Source organism: Lissotriton vulgaris, chromosome 3_1 (assembly GCF_964263255.1).
Source record: "Lissotriton vulgaris chromosome 3_1, aLisVul1.2, whole genome shotgun sequence".
In the NCBI taxonomy this organism is placed as follows: domain Eukaryota; kingdom Metazoa; phylum Chordata; class Amphibia; order Caudata; family Salamandridae; genus Lissotriton; species Lissotriton vulgaris.
The window spans coordinates 490,125,253-490,148,989 of NC_141689.1; the positions used below are offsets into that span (position 1 = coordinate 490,125,253).

Consider the following 23,737-nt stretch of genomic DNA (forward strand, 5'->3'; position numbering starts at 1 on the left):
TGATATTATAACATGCTGTCCAGGAATCCAGTATGGGCAGTGAAGCATAATGATAACTAACTAAATTTTAATGATGGAAGGATTACAATACACTTTGATGAGTATTAAGTTTCAATGGACTAAATGGATTTTCAAATAGATCAGTTTTCGTCTGGTACTGATCAAAATGTTTCTAGTCCTACTGACAGTCAGGAAGCCCATAAGTGACCAGTATCAACTTCTCTTTGAAATAATTATTTTGTGCCTGGTGGTTAACAGCTTCATCTTCTCCATTAATGTATCTAATTTGGTATTGTGTGCACTCCATTCCACTGAGGCACGCTTCAATACGGTTGACTTTACTACTTTGCTAGTAACTTTAGATCTCTAGGCGTTGCTGACCTGGCCACCTGTTGATAATCCCCATTTCACTCATATGCTCACTGACACCGGGTGCCTGCCTTGTCGCCATATTTTCCTCTCAGTTGGCTTCTTCAAGGACTGTGTACTAGGTCATTTACTATACTGCGTTACCCTGTCCTCTTTGCTCCATCCCCTGTGTTTTTGCTTTTTTCTGCCACCACTATGCTTGCAATACATCTTTTTTCCCCCTCAAATCAAGTCCGATTATCTGAATGACTCTAGTCTCTCTCATGCCCAGCAGTCTCCAATTGGTGTTTCATTCTACTACTGCTCTCCTCTTGACGAAGTTCGTAACTTCCCTATCAGTATCCTTTTGAATCTCCCATGAAACCACCCCACCTGTCAACAACACTAAATCAATTGACTATTACTTAAGACCTAAGCATAAGTTCCTTATCCTGGTTTGACCTTGCTCTTATGTAAGCTTGTTACAGTCAGGGCGGAATACTTGGCTCTGCCAGTCAACCACTCCTGGTTAGTAACAAAGTCCAGATGGATGGAGTAACTTGTGTATGTGCGCTATACACAGAGCGGCTGCAGTGTATGCTTCTCCGTGTATATCACAAACAACAAAGTATGTCTGTGCTTGGCAGAAGATATAACCAGGACCTGCACATATTTTTCACTTATAGGACATCTCAGTTGTTGCCTACAAACACCTGCCTGCCATCCAGAGGGGGCATTATTTGTCAGTTCTTGTCACAGAAATCATGGACCTTCCCTGCGGTCCATGGTGGCGCATAAAGATCCGAACCTAAACTGCTCTTTTCGTAGAGCGAGACACTCAATCAATCAATCAATCAATGACACTTATAGAGCGCGCTACATACCCGTAGGGTCTCAAGGCGCTGGGGGAGGGGGGGGTGCCTCTACTGCTCGAACAGCCAGGTCTTCAGCTTCTTCCTGAAGGAGAGGTGGTCTTGGGTCAGGCGCAGGTCGGTCGGGAGGGAGTTCCAGGTCTTGGCGGCCAGGTAGGAGAAGGACCTTCCTCCTGTAGTCGCTCTTCGGATGCGGGGGACGGCGGGGAGGGCGTGGTTGGCTGATCGGAGGTGGCGTTTGGGAGCGTGGAAGTTGATCCGGCTGTTGAGGTAGCTCGGGCCTTGGTCGTGTAGGGCTTTGTGTGCGTGGGTGAGGAGGCGGAAGGTGATTCTTTTGTTGACGGGGAGCCAGTGAAGGTCTCTCAGATGTCCGGAGATGTGGCTGGTTCGTGGGATGTCGAGGATGAGTCTGGCTGAGGCGTTCTGGATCCGCTGGAGTCTTTTCTGGAGCTTGGCGGTGGTACCCGCGTAGAGGGCGTTGCCGTAGTCCAGTCGGCTAGTGACGAGGGCCTGGGTGACGGTCTTCCTGGTCTCGGTGGGGATCCACCAGAAGATCTTCCGTAGCATGCGTAGGATGTTGAAGCACGCCGAGGAGACGTTGTTAACTTGCCTGGTCATGGAGAGGGAGGAGTCCAGGATGAAGCCCAGGTTGCGTGCATGGTCTGTCGGTTTGGGTGCGGTGCCCAGGGCGGAAGGCCACCAGGAGTCGTCCCAGGCGGAGGGTGAAGAGCCCAGGATGAGGACCTCCGTCTTGTCAGAGTTCAGTTTCAGGCGGCTGGTCGTCATCCACTCGGCTACATCTTTCATCCCTTCCTGCAGGTTGGATCTGGCGGTGGTGGGGTCGTTGGTCAGGGAGAGGATCAGCTGGGTGTCGTCAGCGTAGGAGATTATGCTGAGGTTGTGTTGGCGTGCGATGGCCGCGAGGGGGCTCATGTAGACGTTGAAGAGGGTGGGGCTCAGAGAGGATCCTTGAGGGACGCCGCAGATGACTTCGGAGGCCTCTGACTTGTATGGTGGTAGGCGGACTCTCTGTGTTCTTCCGTCGAGGAAGGAGATGATTCATTCCAGCGCCTTGTCCTGGATTCCGACGTTGCTGAGGCGCTGTACTAGGGTGTGGTGGCAGACGGTGTCGAATGCCGTCTGCTGATCTGGCCTGATCTGGCCATGTCTCTAGAAGAGAGAGCAGAAACTCTATACCCGTTGAATTGCCTATCGTATCAAGGGAAGGACCTGCTTGTATCTGACAGAGGTGTGAGTTGAATTGTCTGTTTATATGAATCAGTCCTTATGTGCAGAATATTTAACTTTGACAATAGGCTTTCAGTACAGAGAGGCACATGCCCCCTTTTGATTTGAAGTCCATCTACTGAGCCCATTCAGTCATCTATGGCCCTGCTCTTTACCAACCACTTTAATAAATTCAGAAAGTTGATGCGGGGTTCAGCACATGAGCACAAAAAATTCTTAAAGGGCAAAGCAGACAATTAACTTACAGTTGTTTTTGTGCCTCCAACTGTCCTTTGTAAAGAGAGTATGGCATGCTCTGACTGTGGATGGTTTGTGGAGGAGTGACTGCCGCGAGTCAATGTACGTGTACGATAAATTCATTAATGTACTTCGCTTGCAGCATTGCAGTGTAATTTAAGAATATATTGTGGTTTTATAGAGCAATAGGAAGGCTCCTCATTGCCTCCTCGGAGTGCTGGTATAAGATAGTCCAATCAACAAGTTATGTGCGATAGAATAATGTTTCAGGAAAACAAGAAGAGTTTTCTAGGGTTACTCTACTGATTTAAGGAACGGCGATGTGCAAAAATAGTGGTTGATGGGTGGAGTGGGGGCTTCTTCCATATTTTATTGGTGATTTTCTTTGTCGTATATTTCAGGTGGTCAAGCCCCATGCTCGGCTAATTAAGTTTCCAGACAGAACAGCCAGCCCAAGACCTGATGGTATGTAGATGTGTGTTTTTATATTATTCCTGATACAAATGCATAGCATCAATAGAATAGGCATATGGTCAGACTGATCAAAGAAAAGTGAAACGTGGTTTAAAAAAATTAGCCTTTAACCAAATTTATGCTGGTGTGAGTGGAAGCAGAAAAGTATTCTTGGTCCACTTGGATTGCCCTTTTGTTAAAGTATTTTTACAAAAATGTCTTTTACATATGCATACCGCACTCTTTCACATGACCACTACTGCGAAAAAGCCTATGCTGTGTTTGTATCGCAGTTATTTCTGTTTATTCATGGCGCATCGTGACTTACTGATAACCTACTCTAGTCTTCTAGGTGGGAGAACCTTTTTTACTGCCCAACTCAGTAGCAAATGTTCAGCATTATTTAAAGTTTAGTAGAAGCACTTGGCTCTGCATGAAATGGTTCACTGTACAGTGCTTGTAGCGCTGGTTGCTAGTTGCATTGGTTAATGGTACAACACATTTTTAATGATTTCTAAAATATAGAGAGGAGCTTTTGTTGTTTAAATGTACCCAGATTCCACAGGGAAAACAAGGTTGCCATACATGTCACTGAATGCCATCTATACATATATGTATGTATTTCAGTTGTGGTTTTATGTTAATTAAGGAACTGGAGGGTGGGAATCGAAATTCACGAGTCTCTCTGCTCTCGTCTTTTGGCTCACCCCAGGTGTAGGGGTCTTTGTTTCCTTCCCATTGTGTTAAAGGATGAGGTGTAGGAGTATTTTAGTGAACTGCTCGCACATTACCAAAGTGCAGGGTATAGGGAGTTGTGATACTCTCTTCCACACTCCCTGCTTACCTTACCAAGAGTTGAGGGTGGTCAGTGGGGCAGCTAATTGCTGCCCTTTTTAGGTCTCACTCTACCACGCAGAGCAGCTGTCTGGTTTGTGAAAGACATCTTGGGGATACATTCAGATACTTGACCAAGGAATACATTCTGCCCATTGCTTATCATTGGCTGTGTGGTTTATAACTCACATTTTCTTGATTTCGATTTGTTGGCATTGTTTTAAGCTGTTCAGCTTGAGTTCGTACCTTCCCTTGCCCTAACCTTATTTACAGTATCCGTCCAGTGCTCCCTTTCTGTAAACAGGCCTGTAATTCGTGTTCTTATCTTATCACATTTGGTATGCATTCAAATTTTGTGGTCAAATGCTGTCTTCCGAGAGTGCTTGATTACTTTTCTTTCTCTGACTTCAAAGTGAGAGGATCTTGCTGGATATTGGGGGTAGGAAAGAGTCTTTTTCTAGCACACAGTAACATTTAAATGAACTGATTACGTATTCCAGAATATATCAGAATTAGGAACAAAAATTAAGCAAATTTTTTGTTTTTTCTGAAGTGGGTTGGGAAGAAATACTTTAATATGATCAAAGCAAGTTAATACAATAGGCGATGCACTGTCCACACATTTTCGTCTGTGCATTGTATCGTTTTATCAGTAAATCTATGTCTGTGCAAATGTATTGGTCATTTCAATTGAAAATGTGTTGTTTGTAAAGGCAGTGTGCTACCACAATATGAAATCTCTATTCTGTGCCAAACTACTCTGCAACACTCCATGCCACTGCACTCTGCAGCACTCCACACTGCGCCACTGCACTGTATACCTCTATACCCTGTACCACTATACGCCAATGCACTCTTCACCACTGCACTTTACACCACTCCAGTCTAGGCCACACCAGTCTACTATGCACAATACTCTCGCCCAATGTACTCTACGCCACGCTGCAACACTTCACTCTATACCGCGGCATTCTGTCAATACACTCTCTGCTAATGCACTTTACACTCTAACTCTAAACTCTGGGCCTTTGCACTCCACCAATCCACTGGACCCCACTCTAATCTACTCTTCGCCACTTGACTCTGCACCACTTTACTCTATGCCATTACACTTTATGCAACTGCACTCTACCCTGCACCACTCCACTCTATTCCACGTTACTCTGGAAAAATCTACTTTACTCCACTCCATGCCACTGCACTCTATGCCATTCTACTCTTATCCACTGCACTCTAAGCCAGTACACTACACAACTGCACTCTACGCCACTGCACTCTACTCTGCATCACTTTACTCTATGCCACTCTACTCCATTCTACACCACTGCACTCTGACTTTGTACACTCTGCAACACTGCACTCTGCCACCGAACTGTATGGCACTCTGCTCTACACTACTACATTCTACGCTTCACCACCCTATGCCACTGCACTCTACTCTGCTACACTCTGTGTGTCTCTACTCTGCACAACTCTATGCCACTCTACTCTGCGCCACTGCACTTTATGCCACTGCTCTCTGCATCACTCAACTCTATGCCACTCCGCACCACTCTACAACACTCTACGCCTCTCTACTATGCACCACTCTAATCTACGCCAGTGTTCTAAGATGCTGCATTGTACGCTACTGAACGCAATGCTACTACACTGTACGCCTCTGTACTCTTCAACACTGTACGCCAATATACTCTGCAATGCTCTATGCCAGTGCACTCTATACCAGTTCACTCTACTCTGTGCCTCTGCACGTCTGCACTCTACTATGCACCACTCTAATATATGCTACTGTGTTCTAAGACGCTTCATTGTGCGCAACTGAGCTCAATGCCACTGCACTGTACGCCACTATATTCTTCAACACTGTACGCCAATATACCCTGCAACACACTATGCCAGTGCACGCTACACCAGTTCACTCTACTCTATGGCACTCCAGTGTATGCTACTCTACGCAGTTTAACACTATGCCACTCCACTCTACTCTACTCTACATCATTCCACTCTATGACACTCCACGCCACAAACCTTTAGCCAATTTGTCCAGCAGCCACACTGGTGTACGACATGGTTAAAACACATTGGAAAAAAATACTTGTTTTCTGTTGATATTTGTCAACAGGGCATTGAGACTGGAGTTTGCTGTCCCAGCCCTCTTTCACTCTCGAAATATTTAATGTTATAGCGAAGCAGGACAACCAACACCTGACCCAGTCAGTGTCTTTTTGACATCTAGCAACATGATATCTCAGCAGGAGTTTGCTGTCCTGGCCACCCTTGACCCTTTTTTATAAGTGCAGGAAATGGCTATAAAAAATAGCTTTTTAGAAAGGCGGGCATACACTAAACTCTGGTATGTCCCTACTCTTTGTCAAAGCGGGGCTGAAGTCCATTGATGCCAAAGGAGTGTTTTAAAACCTTCAGAAAACAACACACTATACTATAAGTAACTTTAGTTAAGATTTGGCAAAGGTTGACATATGGTGTGTAGTAACGGTGCCGCCCGTCCTCACACGCACGCACACACCTCAGGGGCGCGAGACCGCTCTGGGTCTTCGGCCCTAGCCTGCAGATAGTGTGTTCGTGTGGTTATTCCCAGTATTAGGTAGGCCCCACTCTGAGGCCTAGGTTTACACTGCCCCTGCGCTCAGGCGCTACACTGGCGAGGAGGCGGGTCTTGTTCCACTCCTCGCCCCCGCAGAAGTTCACCGTCGGGCCCGCCCCCGCCTGGAGGGCTCGTGCCTGCCACGCTTGAACCCTCGGCGAGTGGCCGGCTATCGAGGATGCCCGCTCCGCTGCCCTGTCGCCCAGCATAGCGGCGAAGTCCAGCTGCCCAGACACTACATGTGCTCCAGGTCGTGGCGCTGAGGTGAGCCTGGCGCGGTCCGCGGCCAGTGTGTGTGTGGCCCCGCCCAGCCCTGCGAGTGCGGTGACGCGCCCTGCCGCGGCCGTCACTCGGGGCAGCCAAATTGCCTTACACTCCGTCCCGCTTCCTGCGCTGGGTTTTGCGCGCATCAGGGGGACTGGATCGGCCCCTCCCGCATTGCCACTAGAGCGCGACATTTTAAAATACAAAGGAAAGAAGGAGAAACGTGCCCAGGCTGCCGGCCAACGAACGTGCTCAGGCAGCGCTCAGCTCCAACAAGGGGTGGTTGCCGGGCCCCACAAACAGTGTGCCTCACCTCAAGACCCTCGCATCACCTGCATAACACATGCATGAGAGACAAATACCCATATTAAGCAGCAGCGCTGCAAAGCCATGGCCTCCTGCAATTAACCACTGCCACGCCCAACGAGAGGGTGCCTCACCAGGCCGCAAGTGCCCAGAGCCCAGATAAAGAGCAGTTCACGGCGCGGACAGGACGCGGAGAAGCCCTGCCCACACGCCTCTCAGGGTAGGGCGCGGTCAACCCCAGCAGACATTCGCCACGTGCCCCTCCCGGCCATGGGTTGGCAGCTCCTCTCCCACCATTCAGCGAGCTCTCGGACCCGTTTACGGCGGCGGCGCGATGGCGTTTGTGGATAGGCCGCCTTGAACATTATTTTGTGCTCGCTGCTGATGTGTTCTGGTGGGGGACAAACTCTACGAGTTATTTGAGACGCTGCCAGACAGAGGTGAAGCCCATGACTACGACGCGGCGGTCACTGCGCTGAATCGATATTTTGACCCATGGGTGAACCCTGACTACGAATGGTTCAAGCTACGCCAGGTGCGGCAAAGCAAATTTGAATCCATCGACACCTTCTATGCAAGGTTGGGAAAGCTTGCGACGGCCTGCGAACTACCAGACTAGAGACTAGAGATACGTGTGCAACTCATTCAGGGTTGCTGGTCAGTGCAACTCAGGTGCCTCATCCTCAGGCAACCGCGAATATCCCTGGACGAAATGCTCATTCTGGCAAGGTCGCACGAGTTCTCCAATGCCAGGGCAGATGAAATGCAAGCTGCCCTGAACCGTCCCGGAGTGGCGGCAAAGCCACCAACCATCCAGGAGGAACAAGTGGACGTGGTCCGCCGGCGTCCACCTACAGCAAGAGGGAACACGCCAACTATGCCACGTGCCGCATGCGGAAACTGCGGCATGGACCACCCAGCAGGAGGGAGATGCTTCGCGAAAGGCAAAATATGCTCGAACTGTGGAAAGCCTAATCACTTTGAGAAAGTGTGCCGTAGCAGCGGCGGTCGCCGCCTTGGTCCAAGCACGAGGGGCCCTGTCCATGCTGTGCGACAACTGTCACTGGATGACCCTGCAGCGACGCCTCACGATCGGCGTTCCACCTGGAGGATGACGACGACGTTTTCTTTGTGTTTTTCGTAGGAAGAGAGGGGTCGAGGAGACGGCCACTCCCCATGTGTGAGATCACTATAGCCGGCTCCCCGGTACAGGCTCTGATTGACACCGGGCCTCGGTAAATGTGATGGACAGCATCCAGTACGAAAAGCTGTCTCCACGTCCACCACTAGCTCCATCGAAAGCGAAGATCTATACCTACGACAGCGATGACCCGCTCCCCCTTAGAGGAGTAATAGAAGTGATGGCAGCATGCAATGACCAGGAGGTGAAGACGAGATTTCACGTGACGGGAGGAAAGCGTGGCACGCTGCTCAGCTGTCATACTGCAGAGGATCTACAGCTGGTGTTCTTTGCACGCCAAGTGCATGAGCTACACGCAGACGCTATGCTGAAAGATTTCCCTGCACTGTTTCAAGGACTCGGCCGCCTGAAGGTAAAGAGTTTCAACCTACACATAGACCATACAGTGAGGCCAACGGCGTTGAGACAGACGGGTGCCATTCCACCTGCGACCACAAGTGGAGGAGGAGTTGCGTAAACTTAAGGAGTTGGGAGTCATAGAGAAGGTGTCGGGCACGGCGCCTTGGGTTTCACCTCTCGTGGTTGCCCCGTAGCCCAAACAACCCAGTGCCATACGCCTATACGTGGACATGCGCCTCCCCAACAAAGCAGTGAAGAGAGAAAGACATCTGACGCCCACGATGGACGACATCGTAGCGGATCTAAACAGAGCCTGTTGGTTTTCTAAAATGGACCTGAATGCCGGGTACCACCAGCTCGAGCTACACCCGGACAGCCGCAACATAACCACCATCTCTACACATGTCGACCTTCGAAGGTACAAACGGCTAAGCTTTGGTGTGTCATCTGCCGCCGAAGTTTTTCAAAACGCCATAAGGGAGACATTGTCGGGACTGTCGGGAGTCATAAATCTGAGTGACGACATCCTGGTCTTCTCAAAAACGCTTGAAGAACACCACGTACACCTTCGGGCCACCCTACAACGCCTGGCTTGATCATGGCCTCATCTTACATCGAGCCAAGTGCTCTTTCTACAAAGAATCAGTAGAGTTCTTCGGGTATGTTTTCTCAAGGGATGGACTCCAGGTGGATCCGAAAGTGGCAGAGGCAATAAGATCAGCGCTGAAACAAACATCTGCAACGGAGGTCAGGAGTTTCTTAGGGATAGCCACGTACTGTGTCCGCTTCATCCCTGGACTAGCATCCCTCTCGGAACCATTAAGGGTGCTGGCCAAAGCGGGACAGCCATAGACGTGGTCCGCGAAGGAGGATGAAGCGTTTACAGCGGTCAAAGACTCATTGATTGACAAGGTCATGGCATATTTCAGGCCGCACCGGCGCACGGAGGTGGTTGTAGACGCGAGCCCGGTCGGTCTTGGAGCTGTCCTGATGCAAGAGACGGAAGCCCACGAATGGGTACCCACCGCCTATGCCAGTCGGGCATTGACCGCCACGGAAATGAGATATGCGCAAATCGAGCGTGAGGCGTTAGCTATTAAGAGGGCGTGCCAGCATTTCCACCTGTACCTTTATGGCCACGAATTCAAAGTTGTCACCGACCACAAACCCCTGGTGCCACTATTCGCGGGGACGGCCGGCTTGCCCCTCCCCGCATCGAGAGGTGGGCTGTCCAGCTGCAGACATATCGTTTCGAGGTCACCTACCGTCCCGGAGCAGACAACCCGGCAGATTTCCTGTCACGGCACCCAGGCACGGCTACCCATGACCAGGTGATGGAGGACACAGAGGAGGTCGTGGAATTTGTGAGAATGCTGTTGCAGGAGGTGTGCCCCGCAGCCCTCACCCTGGAGGCCCTTGGCAAAGCCACGGACGAAGACGAGTGCCTCAACCGGGTGAAAAACGCACTCGACCAACCGAAGCTGGAAACACTTCCTAGACGGGGTCCGTGCCCTCATAGCCAGGGAACAGCAATTCAGACAACAAATATGGAGAGAACAGAGCGAACTCAGTGTGGGACCTCACGGGGTAGTTCTGCACGGCGATAGTGATTCCATCCAGTCTACAGAAAGAAGTGGTACGCCTGGCCCACTAAGGTCACCAGGGAGCCTCAAATACTAAGGCGCGGCTGCACAGTAAAGTATGGTTCCCCGGAATGGACTCTGCGGTAGAAGAGGAGGTCCGCAACTGTCACTCGTGTACAATCACTGGCCAAGACCCAGCTCCACATCCCGTGATCACTGAAGACCCATGTCATGAGCCATGGTCTAAACTCAGCGTGGACTTCGGGTCATCCCCGGATGTGCGTCACACGTAAGTAGTAATAGACTCATAGTCCCGCTTCCCAGTGGTGGAGGTGGTACCATCCACCGCATTCACGCATGTGAAGAAAGCACTGGAACGCATATTTGCCATGATGGGCCTGCCGGAGGAAGTAAGGTCAGACAATGGCCCACCCTTTCAAGGAAGAGACTTCCAGGCCTACCTGGCGGCCAGAGGGATCCATCACCGGAAGATCACCCCGCAGTGGCCCCAAGCGAACGGGGAAGTCAAGAGGTTCATGCGCACATTGAACCGTGCGCTCTAGATCGGCGTGGAGAGAGGAGAAGATGCTGAAGAATTTCTGTCCCAGTTCTTGTGCACAGATCGGCAAACCCCTCACTCCACTACCCGATGCGCCCCGGCACATCTGCTGTTCAAGAAAACACCAATAGACTGTGTTCCGAACGACCCCTCCTGGCGCCTGCCAGAGTTAGACCAGAACGCCACCCTGAACAGGAGGAGACGCACCAATGAAAGAGCCAGCCGGGCCAGGAGAGCCCAGCCCAGGTCCCTGGTGGTCGGCGACAAAGTTGTCCTCCAGAACCGTCGCCCAAATTGGAAGTATGACATCGCCTATGAGCCGGAAGTGTGGGAGATCGTGAATATTCAAGGCACCATGATATCCGCAACCTGAGGCACGAGAGCAGTCACACGAAACGTGTCCTGGTTCAAGCGCGCCTCGAGAGGGCCTGACGATGCAAGCCAAACATCTGAGGAAGCGGAGCATGAGTGTGGTGATGATGCTGACATCGGAGTGCCGACAAGCCAGCAAGGGGGGGAGACATCCCCACCAAGACCTGAACCAAAGAATAACAACAACCCGGAGGGTACCCCAAGAGAAACCCCGGACCCTGGAGGGCAGTCCAGAGAGGAAGGAGCGATCGAGAGTCAACCGAGGCAAAGGTACCATCTCCGGCCCAACCCGACTCCCAGCCAAAGACTCAAGGACTATGCGTGGGGTCGGGGTCCCCTCAAGAGACTTCAGTGACCGGGAATATTGATCCGTGAGTTTGGAGGGATGTTGTAACGGTGCCACCCAGCCCGTCCTCACACGCACGCACACACCTCAGGGGCTGGGCGGGGCAGCCCCTGGGTGCGAGACCGCTCGGGGTCTTCGGCCCTAGCCTGCAGATAGTGTGTACGTGTGGTTGATTCCAGTTTTAGGTAGGCCCCACTCTGAGGCCTAGGTTTACACTGTCCCTGCGCTCAGGCGATACATGGTGCATACTTATTACAACACAAAATCTCAAAAGACAGGAAATAAACGGTTAAGCTTGATATGGGAGCTACACAAGTAACAGGCATTTACAATGCAATGGTTTCGCCTTTGGAAAAGTTAGAGCTATTGGCATTGTAAATGACAAATTTTGTATTTATGTGTTGGTTTTGAAAACAGATAAATAAATGGCATTGTCATTTACATTGCCATTAGCTTAATCTCTCGCAAATGTGAGACCTATTGTACCCTACGGATGAGCTCAGCAGACAGCAATTACTACCACACACACACACACACCCAAAGCCAGCCACACACACCCAGAGCCAGCCACACACACACACACGCACACACACACCCACCCAGAGCCACACACACACCCAGAGCCACAAACACACACACACCCAGAGCCACACACACACACACACCCACCCAGAGCCACCCACACACCCAGAGCCACACACACACACGCACACCCAGAGCCACACACACGCACACCCAGAGCCACACACACACGCACACCCAGAGCCACACACACACGCACACCCAGAGCCACACACACACGCACACCCAGAGCCACACACACACGCACACCCAGAGCCACATACAAACGCACACCCAGAGCCACATACACACGCACACCCAGAGCCACACACACGCACACCCAGAGCCGCACACACACGCACACCCAGAGCCGCACACACGCACACCCAGAGCCACACACACACACGCACACCCAGAGCCACACACACACACACACACGCACACCCAGAGCCACACACACACGCACACCCAGAGCCACACACACACACACACCCAGAGCCACACACACACACCCAGAGCCACAAAAAACACACACACCCAGAGCCACACACACACACACCCAGAGCCACACACACACACACCCAGAGCCACACACACACACACCCAGAGCCACACACACACACCCAGAACCACACACACACACACCCAGAGCCACACACACACACACACACACCCAGAGCCACACACACCCGGAGCCACACACACACACACACCCAGAGCCACACACACACCCAGAGCCACACACACACACCCCCACCCAGAGCCACACACACCCACCCAGAGCCACACACACCCACCCAGAGCCACACACACCCACCCAGAGTCACACACACACCCACCCAGAGCCACACACACACTCAAGGGGCAGGGAAGCAAGCACAGCGAGGGGGCAGGGAAGCAAGCACAGCGAGGGGGCAGGGAAGCAAGCACAGCGAGGGGACAGGGAAGCAAGCACAGCGAGGGGGCAGGGAAGCAAGCACAGCGAGGGGGCAGGGAAGCAAGCACAGCCAGGTGGCAGGGAAGCAAGCACAGGGGAGCAAGCACAGCCAGGGGAAGGGGAACCAGGGGGCGGGGGAGCAAGCACAGCCAGGGGGCGGGGAAGCAAGCACAGCCAGGGGGCGGGGAAGCAAGCACAGCCAGGGGGCGGGGAAGCAAGCACAGCCAGGGGGCAGGGAAGCGAGCACAGCCAGGGGGCAGGGAAGCAAGCACAGCCAGGGGGCAGGGAAGCAAGCACAGCCATGTTTCCAGTGATTGGCTATTCTGAACAAACCATTGGTGGATTCCCAACTGGCAACCATCCTCATCTATATTTCCAGCAGCCGATAAGGTGGGCGTTAAGTTAGCTCCCCTGCACCATGTGACTCCAGGCATCAACCCACCCTATCTCCTTGCTGGCCCTGGTACCTTGAAACACTAAGAGATGCTATGTCTGTGCTCTACAAATAGGAATTAATAATAAATTACGGTTGTTTTGTGTGCATACCTATAATCGACGAGTGATAGGAGGGCAGAGCTTAGTGTATTTCCAACTGTCTGTGCCTAGGTTACTTCTGTGTCTCTGCCCTATACACCTGGTGCCAACGAGCAGTGCCTATACCAACCGGCGGTGCTCCAGGCATGGTCAGCTGTCCCACTAGAGGAAACATTCTGAAACACATCCCCATTACAGAATATGGAAATAAAACTGAACAAAGAATCTGGGGAAGTGGCAAAGAAGAGGACCGCCTCTTGTAAAACTGGGCACAGTCAGCTGTCCCACCATAGGAAACACTCTAAAAAAACATCACCACCACAGATTATGGAATCAAAACTGGTAAAAAAGTCAGGGGAAGTGGCAGAGGAGAGGACCGGCCTCGTGTGAATCAGAGGAGCCTCCCTTCTAGATGTGCACTGCCCACGCTGCAGGCGCCCTACACCTATTTAACAGTGACTGACTCTCCGAAGAAATCAATCAACGAACATGCAGAGCTCCACAAAAAGGCTCAAACCCAAAATATCATCTGCAAATAATTTTACAATCTTACTCACATAAGCATTAAAAGATAGGCAGACGTGCGACTCATCGTGGCTGAAGCACTCCATGAAGACATGCTAAAACGCAAGCGGTTTAGTAAGTAAATGGATCCCTATTTAAAAGTTCATCCCTCCCAATCTTCAACTCAGCCAGAGGCCTCCTATAGACCTGTGTGCCCTCCCATCTTTTTCAGGTAGCTTCATCAAGAGTCACTCACGATGAGGGACAAGAAACAGCAAAAACATCTGCTACAGAGTAAAACTGTTCCAATGCGATGTAAAGGTTGTGCAGGCTCTGGGCAGTCCTTCTCAGAGGATTCTAAGTTAGGACAAGTAGAAAGCCGGGTCCAGCGAAATACCAAAGAAAGCAGTCCAGAGGAATACAAACTATCACAGGGAAAATGTATTGTCTGCCTCCCCCACCCTGCCGCCAGGGACTTAAAATCTATATGGTGGAGAGTACCCTGGGCCGCAAACTGCAAATGAATCGCTGCCGTAATCGCGTGCAAAGCCAAACTGCGGGACAGTCAGCCGTAGCCGACACAAAAAACAACTGATTACCCAAAGGAGGGATACGCCACTCAGCTGCAGCTCGACTTGCTACTTGGTACGATCGCCCCAAAAACAGCTGATCTCCTCCCCGATGACCCACACCACTGTACCTCAGCTCATGCCCCCCTCTGCTGCAACGTGCATAAATCCAAAAATTGCGGGACGGCCAGACCTAGCTAAAGACAAACTCCCGATCGGTCCAGGGAGAGACATTCCTTCGCTGCAGTGCACACCGTACTAAACAGCTGATCACCATACTATACCTCAGCGTGTACACTCCGGTATGCGGGACGGCCAGCCGATCGTGCCATGCTCTTCATCGCAAGCCGATCACAGTCCTCTGCTGTCCGCCCATCATGTTCAGCTAATCCTTGATGCAGAGCTCCCCCGCTTCTCCAGCTGCCTGCCCCTCTCTCGACACCACTGACCTCCGTCAACGAATGACGATGGCTGATCCGCACCGGGCATGAGGAGGACGAGCGACCGCTAAAAACAAGATACACCTCGCTCACGTCAGAGAAGTGGCGGGGTCTGCAGCCAGCCCCGCCCTCCCTCGCAGCTGCAGCACCACCAGTCAGCTTTGATTCACGATTCTCCAGTCCCAGGGATCGCTACTGCCCGGCCGCCATCTTCGGAGGAATGACAAAACAAACCTTGGAGAGAAAATAAAACATCCGCCCACCGCCGCAATGACGTTGTTAAAGGGGCGGAGAGCGAAAAAATCGCCGGAAAGCCCATGAATCTGCTCGGACAATGACTGACGCATCTCTGTTCCAATGGCTAGCCTCCATTTATGGAGCCAGCCAATGGAACAGAGAGGCGGGTTAAAGCCCCATACTGAAACTCAAAAGATTTCGCCTGCGCGAACACTACTGCGCAGTGGACGCCAGGCGAAACCTAAAAAGGAATAGGGAATACATTTGAATGTGAACACCCGCAATAAAGGAAAGGTGCGCACTGGTGAAGGGCTGAGAAATTATTAGAAGACCTTTCTTGTCACCTACCAATTGTTGTTTTAGTAATGACCATCTCTTCTCTAGTTGCAGAAATTTGAGCTATAATGCTTTTACCTTACAAGCAGTTTTGTCAGCAAAATTGTTTCTCTCCTTTTCCACAATTCTCCTTTTCTCAAACACCAGCAATCAGCAAGTGTTTTTGTATAATGTGTATGTATAGCTTATCTTTAGGGGTTCTGTGATTTAGTTTGTAATTTTTTCTAACACCTTTTAACATGACTACATATTGAGTCATGGCTCTTTTTGTAACCATTTTTCCTGGACTGAATGTATACTTCAACTGTTCGAAACCATTTCTTTTTCAGTCCGAGAAGCTTTAAAATCAATGCTATACCCATTTACGGCACCATCTACTGCTGCACAGTCATCTTTGGGAGTCAGACCACAAGGCCTTCAGAGTACACCACCAGTCAGTAAAGCCCAAGGTACACCTGACACTTCAGAACTAGTGAGAACATTACCTTCAAAATACAGGCGGAAATTACTAACCCAAGAAGAGATGGACTACATCCAAGTGAGTTGTTCCTTGCACCCCTATAAATTCTTAAAAGAGAATTCCTAGTTCCTTTACCAGACAATCCTTACCTTCAGCAGTGTAGAGGCTTTCTTAATAAATGTTATGTATGCAGTTCCTAATTGTTCATATCACTGTCATTTTTTGCACATAGTGGCAGTTCCTTCAACGGACCAACATCTTCTTGCGAAAAATAAGCTTCCTTTAAGAATACTTTTTTGCCTGATGCTGCATGAGTGTTTGGCGTGGCATAACAATACGTCCACCCGACTAAATTCCAACCTGCTTTTAAACCTTCAGTATTTTTTTTTATTCTGTCTGCTTGCAGTGTGTTCTGGGAGTTTTTGTGTTGATGTCAGCATTTTTCAAATCTATAATATCCGAAAGTGGCACTCTGTGTTCGTTCTTTAAAACCAGCTTTATTTTTATACAGATATATTTTATTTCTACAGAATACTTTTCATCAGATAATAATGGCTTGTTTAAAAATGGCTCTCTTGACTAGAATTGCCCTTTAAGGTGTTCATGTTCCGTATACTTGTGGACATGGAAAGAGTGCCAGTGCACATATAGGCCATAAAATGTTTCCAGCATGACGGGCCTCTCTAATAGTTTGCTTATAACTGGCTCAAGCAGTTCCCTTCATTCAATGATTGACAGGACTATTACAGCTCTGCAAATGTATTGTGGATACACAGATAATTCAGTACAGGCGAAGGATCAATGGCATTGTCTTCGAGTGCCTGGGTACTTGGAAGCTTGGATTGCTAAATATGTACCTTTTGAAAGATTCGGGCTTTCTCTGGGCACGTGGGGACGATTTTGGTTGTCATGAACATTGGGTAATTTTGTTGTGCTTCAGAACATTTTGGGGCAAGTTAGTTGTTTTCATATTTGGGAATGGAGAATTTAATTATGTTTTTCCAGCTATTAGTTGACTGTGGTATTTTGAAATACTTGCAGATGAAAATTTTTCAAGCGTAGGAAGGCGGGGGCCGCTAGATGGGAATTTGCCTTATCAGGGTGGGAATTGATAGTTGATCTTACTGCATCTGGCTTTACATCAGAGTTAGTGATGAAAGGAATATGAACCAGTAATCCAATATGTGCTGTTATGTTATCTGTGACTGAAAAGCACGCATCTCCCGTGTGGATATCGTGGCATCCTTGAAGGCCAAAAATTTGGGAGTTATTATCAACAGTGATTTATCTTTCGGACCGCATATTTCCTCTCTTACTGGGAAATGTTTCGGCATCCTTCGGATGCTTCGTAAATTTCTCCTCTTAGTGTCCATCCAGCACAGGAAAATCATTGTCCAGGCACTGGTCGGCTCTAGGCTGGATTACGCGAATGTTTTGTTTCGGGGACTTCCCAAATATCTGGTTAGGCTTCTACAAATCGCCCAGAATTCTGCGGCCCGAGCCATCTTTGGTCTTCCAAGAAGAGCCAGAGCCACTGATCTTCTTTCAACCCTACACTGGCTACCTATTGCCAAAAGGATTCTTTTTAAAACTTTGACCACGACTTTTAAGGCCCTACATGGTATAGGCCCTAAATATATTTCCAAACGATTGTCCTGGTATCATCCCTCGAGATCTCTTAGATCTTCGTCCCTATCTAAAATGAATGTTCCCATTATCAAGCGCGCCAGAGCAGGAGGACGGTCCTTTCGCTACTTAGCTCCTCATGCTTGGAATGACCTCCCAATTTCTTTAAGACAGGCTTCTAGCCTTCTGTCCTTCCGAAAGGCCCTCAAAACATGGCTTTTCCCTTAAATTGGTGTTGCTTTCCTGTATCTGCGTGTCCTCTCAGTGTTATGTTCTCCCTTCTTCGGTGGGTTCCTTCGATAAAGCGCCGGGATACTCCGTGGAGTGGCCGTGCGCTATAGAAGTATAATAATAACATAACATAACACTTTGCCGTTGTGTGAGGGTAGCCCAGCAGGGGGATTTACTCAGAGCCAGGGCTGCAGCTTCTTTTGGAATTCAAGAAGCAAGGAGGCGGCTCTGATGTGGATTGGTTGTGCTAGAGCAGAGGGGGAATGGTGGGTTGGTGTGGAGGAAAGATCTTATGAATAATTAGTGAGTTTTTGGTTGTCTTTGGGTCAGTGGCAGTAACAAAGGTTGTAGCATCTGGTAATAATTATGCTTATTAGCGGTATTTAGGTAGAATTTGTGCCTGCTTTCTGATGGGGGTGGTGAAGTATTACAATTGGTTGCATGAGGTACTGAAAATGAGATATGAAAGGGAATTAGGCTAAAATACAATTGTCATTTGGATGGAGTAAAGTCTAAGCGGTAAAGCAAGTGCTGTACTTAAATATAGTACCAGTAGAACACCAGCTGTGTGGTTTGTTGACTGCTTCTAAGATATAATCTGAGTTGTACTTTTATGGTTCCATCGCCTCCCATTCGTCGCTTGTGCTCACCTGCCTGTGCATGTTCTGGGAGCCTTTTGACATCTTCTACATAGGCTTTAGTCTGTTGGGTATTAGTCTATGACTTTCTGGTCATCTTCACTTCAAGTAGTGTAGCTTCCTGTTCCAGCATTTCCTTCCAGATCCAAAGTTTGGAAACCATTGAGATGTAGACTCCTGTTCTTGGTCAATGTCTCTTTCTGCTGGAACAAGAGTGCCTTCCGCCATCCAGACTACTTCGAACAAGATAAGTACTGGCACACTTATTAGCATAAGTGGGCCAGTATTTATCCTGTTTTGATGCCACTACCTGGAATCCTGGACCAACCAAAGACTTGGCCATATTTACATTTCAAGCTCTTATTTCAGTCTGGTGAGAATCCATCTTCACAGACATTCTTCTAGGGGCCGATATCAACTGGTCAAGCTAAGTGAATTGACCTTAAAAAACACTAAACTCTGGTACGTATGGCCTATTGGTTGCTCTGTTTCGGTTTAGTTTTTAAATGCTTTTGAATATAGTGATTCTCTGTTGGTCACTGACTTTATCCATATTCCTAAACCCATAATTTAATTGGTTCGTATTTTTCTTGAACTGGTGTCCTTACAACACATATTAAGGTCATGCTCTCACAAACTACTGAACACGGCCAAGTTCCCTTATTGAACTATGCACGTGTACATAATAAGGCCGTCCTCACTAGCTACATCAGTCTCTGGTCTGTGTTGGAATCTTCAGAAAGCCCATTTTGAAATCTTTTCTGGGGTATAGTATAACATATATATATAGTTCTATATTGCTGTAGACGAAGGCTAGAGGATCTTACATAGTGATGAATATTAGTGTACGAATTGCTTATTTGTTTTCCTGTTATATTAGTTCCCAGTTTTACATTCCATTTATTAGCTATTATTTCGTTATCATTCGTTCTTAAATCTATAAAGATCTTATATGCCAAGCTGATTATTGATTTCTCCTTTTTTGAGTTTAGGATGTCCCAGATACCCCCGCTCGATAAGACTTTGATTTTATTCTTACGTACTAAAAAGTCGTATATTTGCCTATATTTAAACTCGTGTGTGTCGGACAATCCATATATTTGTTTTAAGATGCAGAACTCCATTATGCCTTGAGAGGTATATAAGTCCCCTAGTACCTCAATTCCTTTCGATTGCCACCTTCGAGATTCCCCGTCGCTAAATATGTTAGGTAGTCCAGGATTGTCCCATAAGGTTAGTTGAGTATGAAATATAGTACTTTTGCAGTAGGTTAGTATATCTTTCCATATCTTTACTAAATCCTGTGCGGTCTTAAATTTAACCCTCTTGTAGAAATTGGGGTCTGTAATGCGAAGAAAAAATTGGTTGGAATCTCCTTTTAAAAGTAAATGGTGGTAGAAAAGCAGATTCTCTGAATCTAATAAGGATCTAATACGCCTTATAAAAGAGGCCCAAAAGTAAAGTTTCAGATCAGGAAAATTAAGACCGCCTGATCCGATTTGATTTTTTAACATCTTTAGCGATCTCCTAGCTCTCTTATAACCCCAGATAAAATTACAGAGAACGCTGTCCAGTTGTTTGAAAAAAAGCCTGTTTTGTGCCAAAGGAATTGATCTGAATAGATATAAGTATTTGGGTATAATTTTCATTTTTATTAGATTTATTCTGCCGATTAGATTTAGTGGGAGTCGATGCCATTTTTTTAGATTCGAGGTCGTAGATTTCATTAGTTTATTATAATTAATCTTGTTTAGCTCTTTAATATTTGAAGTGATTTGTACTCCTAGATATGTCGCAATCTTACAAATTTCAGGCATTGGTTGGGGGGGAACGAAGTTCGCTATTATTTGAGTTTTGTGAGTGTTTAATTTATAGCCCGATACTTTACCAAATTTAATTGCTTCTAAATTAATTGTTTTCAGAGAGTCAGTAACCTCGGTTGAATAAATGGCGATGTCGTCCGCGTATGCGGTTATTTTTAGGCTCTGCCTATTGGTTTTAAATGGTATTATTCCTGATTGGTTATCCTTTAAAAACGGCTCTAAAGATAAGGCAAATAATAAAGGTGATAAGGGACACCCTTGACGTGTGCCTCTCCTGATTGCAAAATAATTTGATGTGAGGCCGCAGTAACTAATATAAGCGGTAGGATTATCATAAAGTGCCCGAATCCCATTTAAAAAGTTCCTGCCGAACCCCATGTGTCCCATTATATGCCATAAATAGTCCCACCCCACCCGATCAAATGCTTTTTCAGCATCAAGCATAATCATTGCTAAGGGAGTGGACTCTACCTCTGCTATGTCAAAAGCAGTTATTGCCGTGTTTACATGGGCTGATGTGTCCCTCCCCATCACAAACCTGTGTTGTTGTGTACTTACTATTTTAGGCAGTAACGGTGCGAGTCTTCTTGCTAAGCATTTTGCAAAAATCTTTGGGCTTCAATAATAATGTGGGAGAAAAAACCAAATGTCCAAAATGTGACGAATATGCAGCTGATCTCATACACATGCTGTTCACATGTCCAAAACTTGGGAAGTTTTGGGAAGAAGTGGGGAAAATCTTAGCTATAAAAAATGTTACCAGTACACCAATAACAGCCCCTATGGTAATATTAGGTTTATATACTATAAATCAACCACACACCATATTGTTATCTATCTTACTTTCCTGTGCTAAACTAACTCTAGCTAGAGCTTGGGTCAGTCCTAACCCACCTAACGCTTTGGAATGGTGGTATGTGGTTAATGAAATCAAAACTATGGAATGTACGCTAGCAGAACTTAGAGGCGTCAAATCGTTACGGAAATATGAGAAAATATGGGGGAAATTAGAACTGAATTGAATTGACATTTAGTAATGATTTATATTATGTACTAATATTTTATAAGCCGAGAACAGATTATGTATGTATATGACGAACTTGTTTAATTTGAAATAATATCTGAATGTTTTTGCAACTTTATACCAGGTGAAAATAATAAAGTATTTAAAAAAAAAAAAAAGGAATCTTCAGAAAGGCACACGCACCTTTGTTAGTGCTGCAAGATAATACCAGTAATAAAATGTGTTGTATAAATTCCCCAAACATAACATAACCGGATGTTTGTGTTTTTATTTCGCTCCCTTTGGTAATATGTTTGTACTGTTTTTTTTTTTTAAATTACTAATTTCATTGAGTTTTTGTTCATAAACCATGAGCAACAGTACAGTCCAACCAACTGTCACCGACCGCCCCCAATACACGCACATCGCTCCATCAGTCTTATAACCCCATACCATGAAAGTTCCAGCATCTACCCCTAAACTTCCATGATTCTGTGGACAGCCCCAGGCCATGTTAATTGGCCTCTCCTGCTGGGCACACCAGCTTACTCCCGCCTGCCAGGCAGCCAACGAAGGAGAGGTCTTAGAATTCCATGCCTGGGCAATATCCCTCTTAGCTACCAGTGTGGCCACCCCCACAAAGGCATGCTTCAGTCTCGGTCCCCCCCATCCTTCAGCAGGTCCAGGAGGGCAACTCTCAGGAGAGAGCCATGGGCCAGCCAAGGACTGACGAGTTCTTGCTCTATCTCCCGTCTGTATGGGGTCAAAGCTGGACAGGACCAAACCATGTGGAAAAAATCTACATCCACTGCCGAGCAACAAAAGCTGTTGGCCTGTAAAATCATGCCTGCCTGCTGGGCCCACTGGGGAGCGGGGGGGTCATATAGGTTAGATGGAGACAGTTGAGTTTCATCAACCTAAATTATGTGGGGATGGCCAGTTCCCATCCTAGCGACCCTCCAATCAATGTCCTCCAGTTCCCCGACCCATGCATCCCACATCTGCCTCGCAAACCAGTCGGGGGGAATTAAGTACCAGTAAATGGGGAACCTGTGATATTGCACCTTTGTTAAGTCTGCTAGTCAACAGTTTAGCCTCTGGAGGACTAAATTCTGGGACCATAGTGTCCAAGGGGAGTAGGGTGGAGGGAGCGTTTTGTAATTGTATGTACTTATGAAATTGAGTACGAGAAACTTGATATTGCTCTTGTAGAGCTTGGAACATCTAAATGCAGGCCATGGACCAGAAATCCCCAAGTAAGGAAATTGCTCATTTCACAAACCTGTCCAAGCTTGCAGGGTGATGTAGCAGTGTCCCCAGCCAGAGTCATGCATGTTAATCTACAGTCCCAACCCGTAAGGCGAAGCACTACGCCCCGGCTCAAAAAGACCGCATGTGTAATGTCTGGGAGGAACTGGCAAATCTGGGAACCGTACAGGATGCCCATGATTTGGTCAAGCCCCGGCAGCCCAGTTGCCTGGGTGACTCCAGTCCCCATGAGGCCAGTAGTTCACCACAATCACCTGCGAGGCACTGTAGTAACCGTACAGGTCTGCAATTCCCATAACCCCATCCATCATAGGGTGGCTGTCGGCAGCTGTCGGAGGCAATATGGGTCCGTCCCCCAGCCCAAAGGAAGGGGCAAATGATTGAGTTAACTGTATTTGATTTTAATGAAATAAGTTACTGTATGCATTTAATTTGATGTATGCCTCCTATCTTAAGCATTCAGACATATGCCTTTTGAGTAGCGCACATTTAATAAATGACTTCTTTTCTTTTACAGCGTGGAGGGCCAGATTGACATGACCAATGCTTCCAGTTCATCAATATTGAAAGCAGTCGATTTAAAACCTTCCTCGATTAACGACTGAAGTGTTCAACAATAAGTTGCTTTAATAAAAGCAGGTGTACAATTCTTCTGAAATGTATTACCTCATACCACTCTCTGTAATTTATGGTTCTAAGAATGATTTTTATCAGGAGACAATTTTACAAAATATATATGCACAGTTTGTCTTCAGTTATTAAACATAATTTTTTTTTAAAGAAAATGGCTATTGTTTAGAAACCATTATTTAACAACGATATGGCTTTGTTTCCATGTTTTACATTTTGCTTAAGGATTGAGGTCATGTCTGCCACACACCAGCTCATGTTCTCTAAAATATTAATAACTGATGTACCTTTGTTGAATGTATGCACAGCTTAAGTAACTTTTGTAGTGTGTTCTTTGAGGTCATGGAATGCTTATTGAGGTTTTTGGTGGTA

General features: G+C 47.8%; 1 protein-coding gene across 1 annotated transcript in view; it reads left to right on the forward strand.

Annotated features, from left to right (window-relative positions):
• The window catches only part of KGD4 (alpha-ketoglutarate dehydrogenase subunit 4), a 57,699-nt gene extending 34,179 nt beyond the window's left edge, over window positions 1–23,520 (forward strand). Inside the window, exons 2-4 of the mRNA XM_086962969.1 lie at window positions 3,107–3,170; window positions 16,015–16,223; window positions 23,253–23,520. Coding sequence (XP_086819095.1) covers window positions 3,107–3,170; window positions 16,015–16,223; window positions 23,253–23,270 — 291 coding nt within the window. The 3' untranslated portion in view covers window positions 23,271–23,520. The remainder of the gene's footprint in view (window positions 1–3,106; window positions 3,171–16,014; window positions 16,224–23,252) is intronic.
• Window positions 23,521–23,737: the final 217 nt, after the last annotated feature.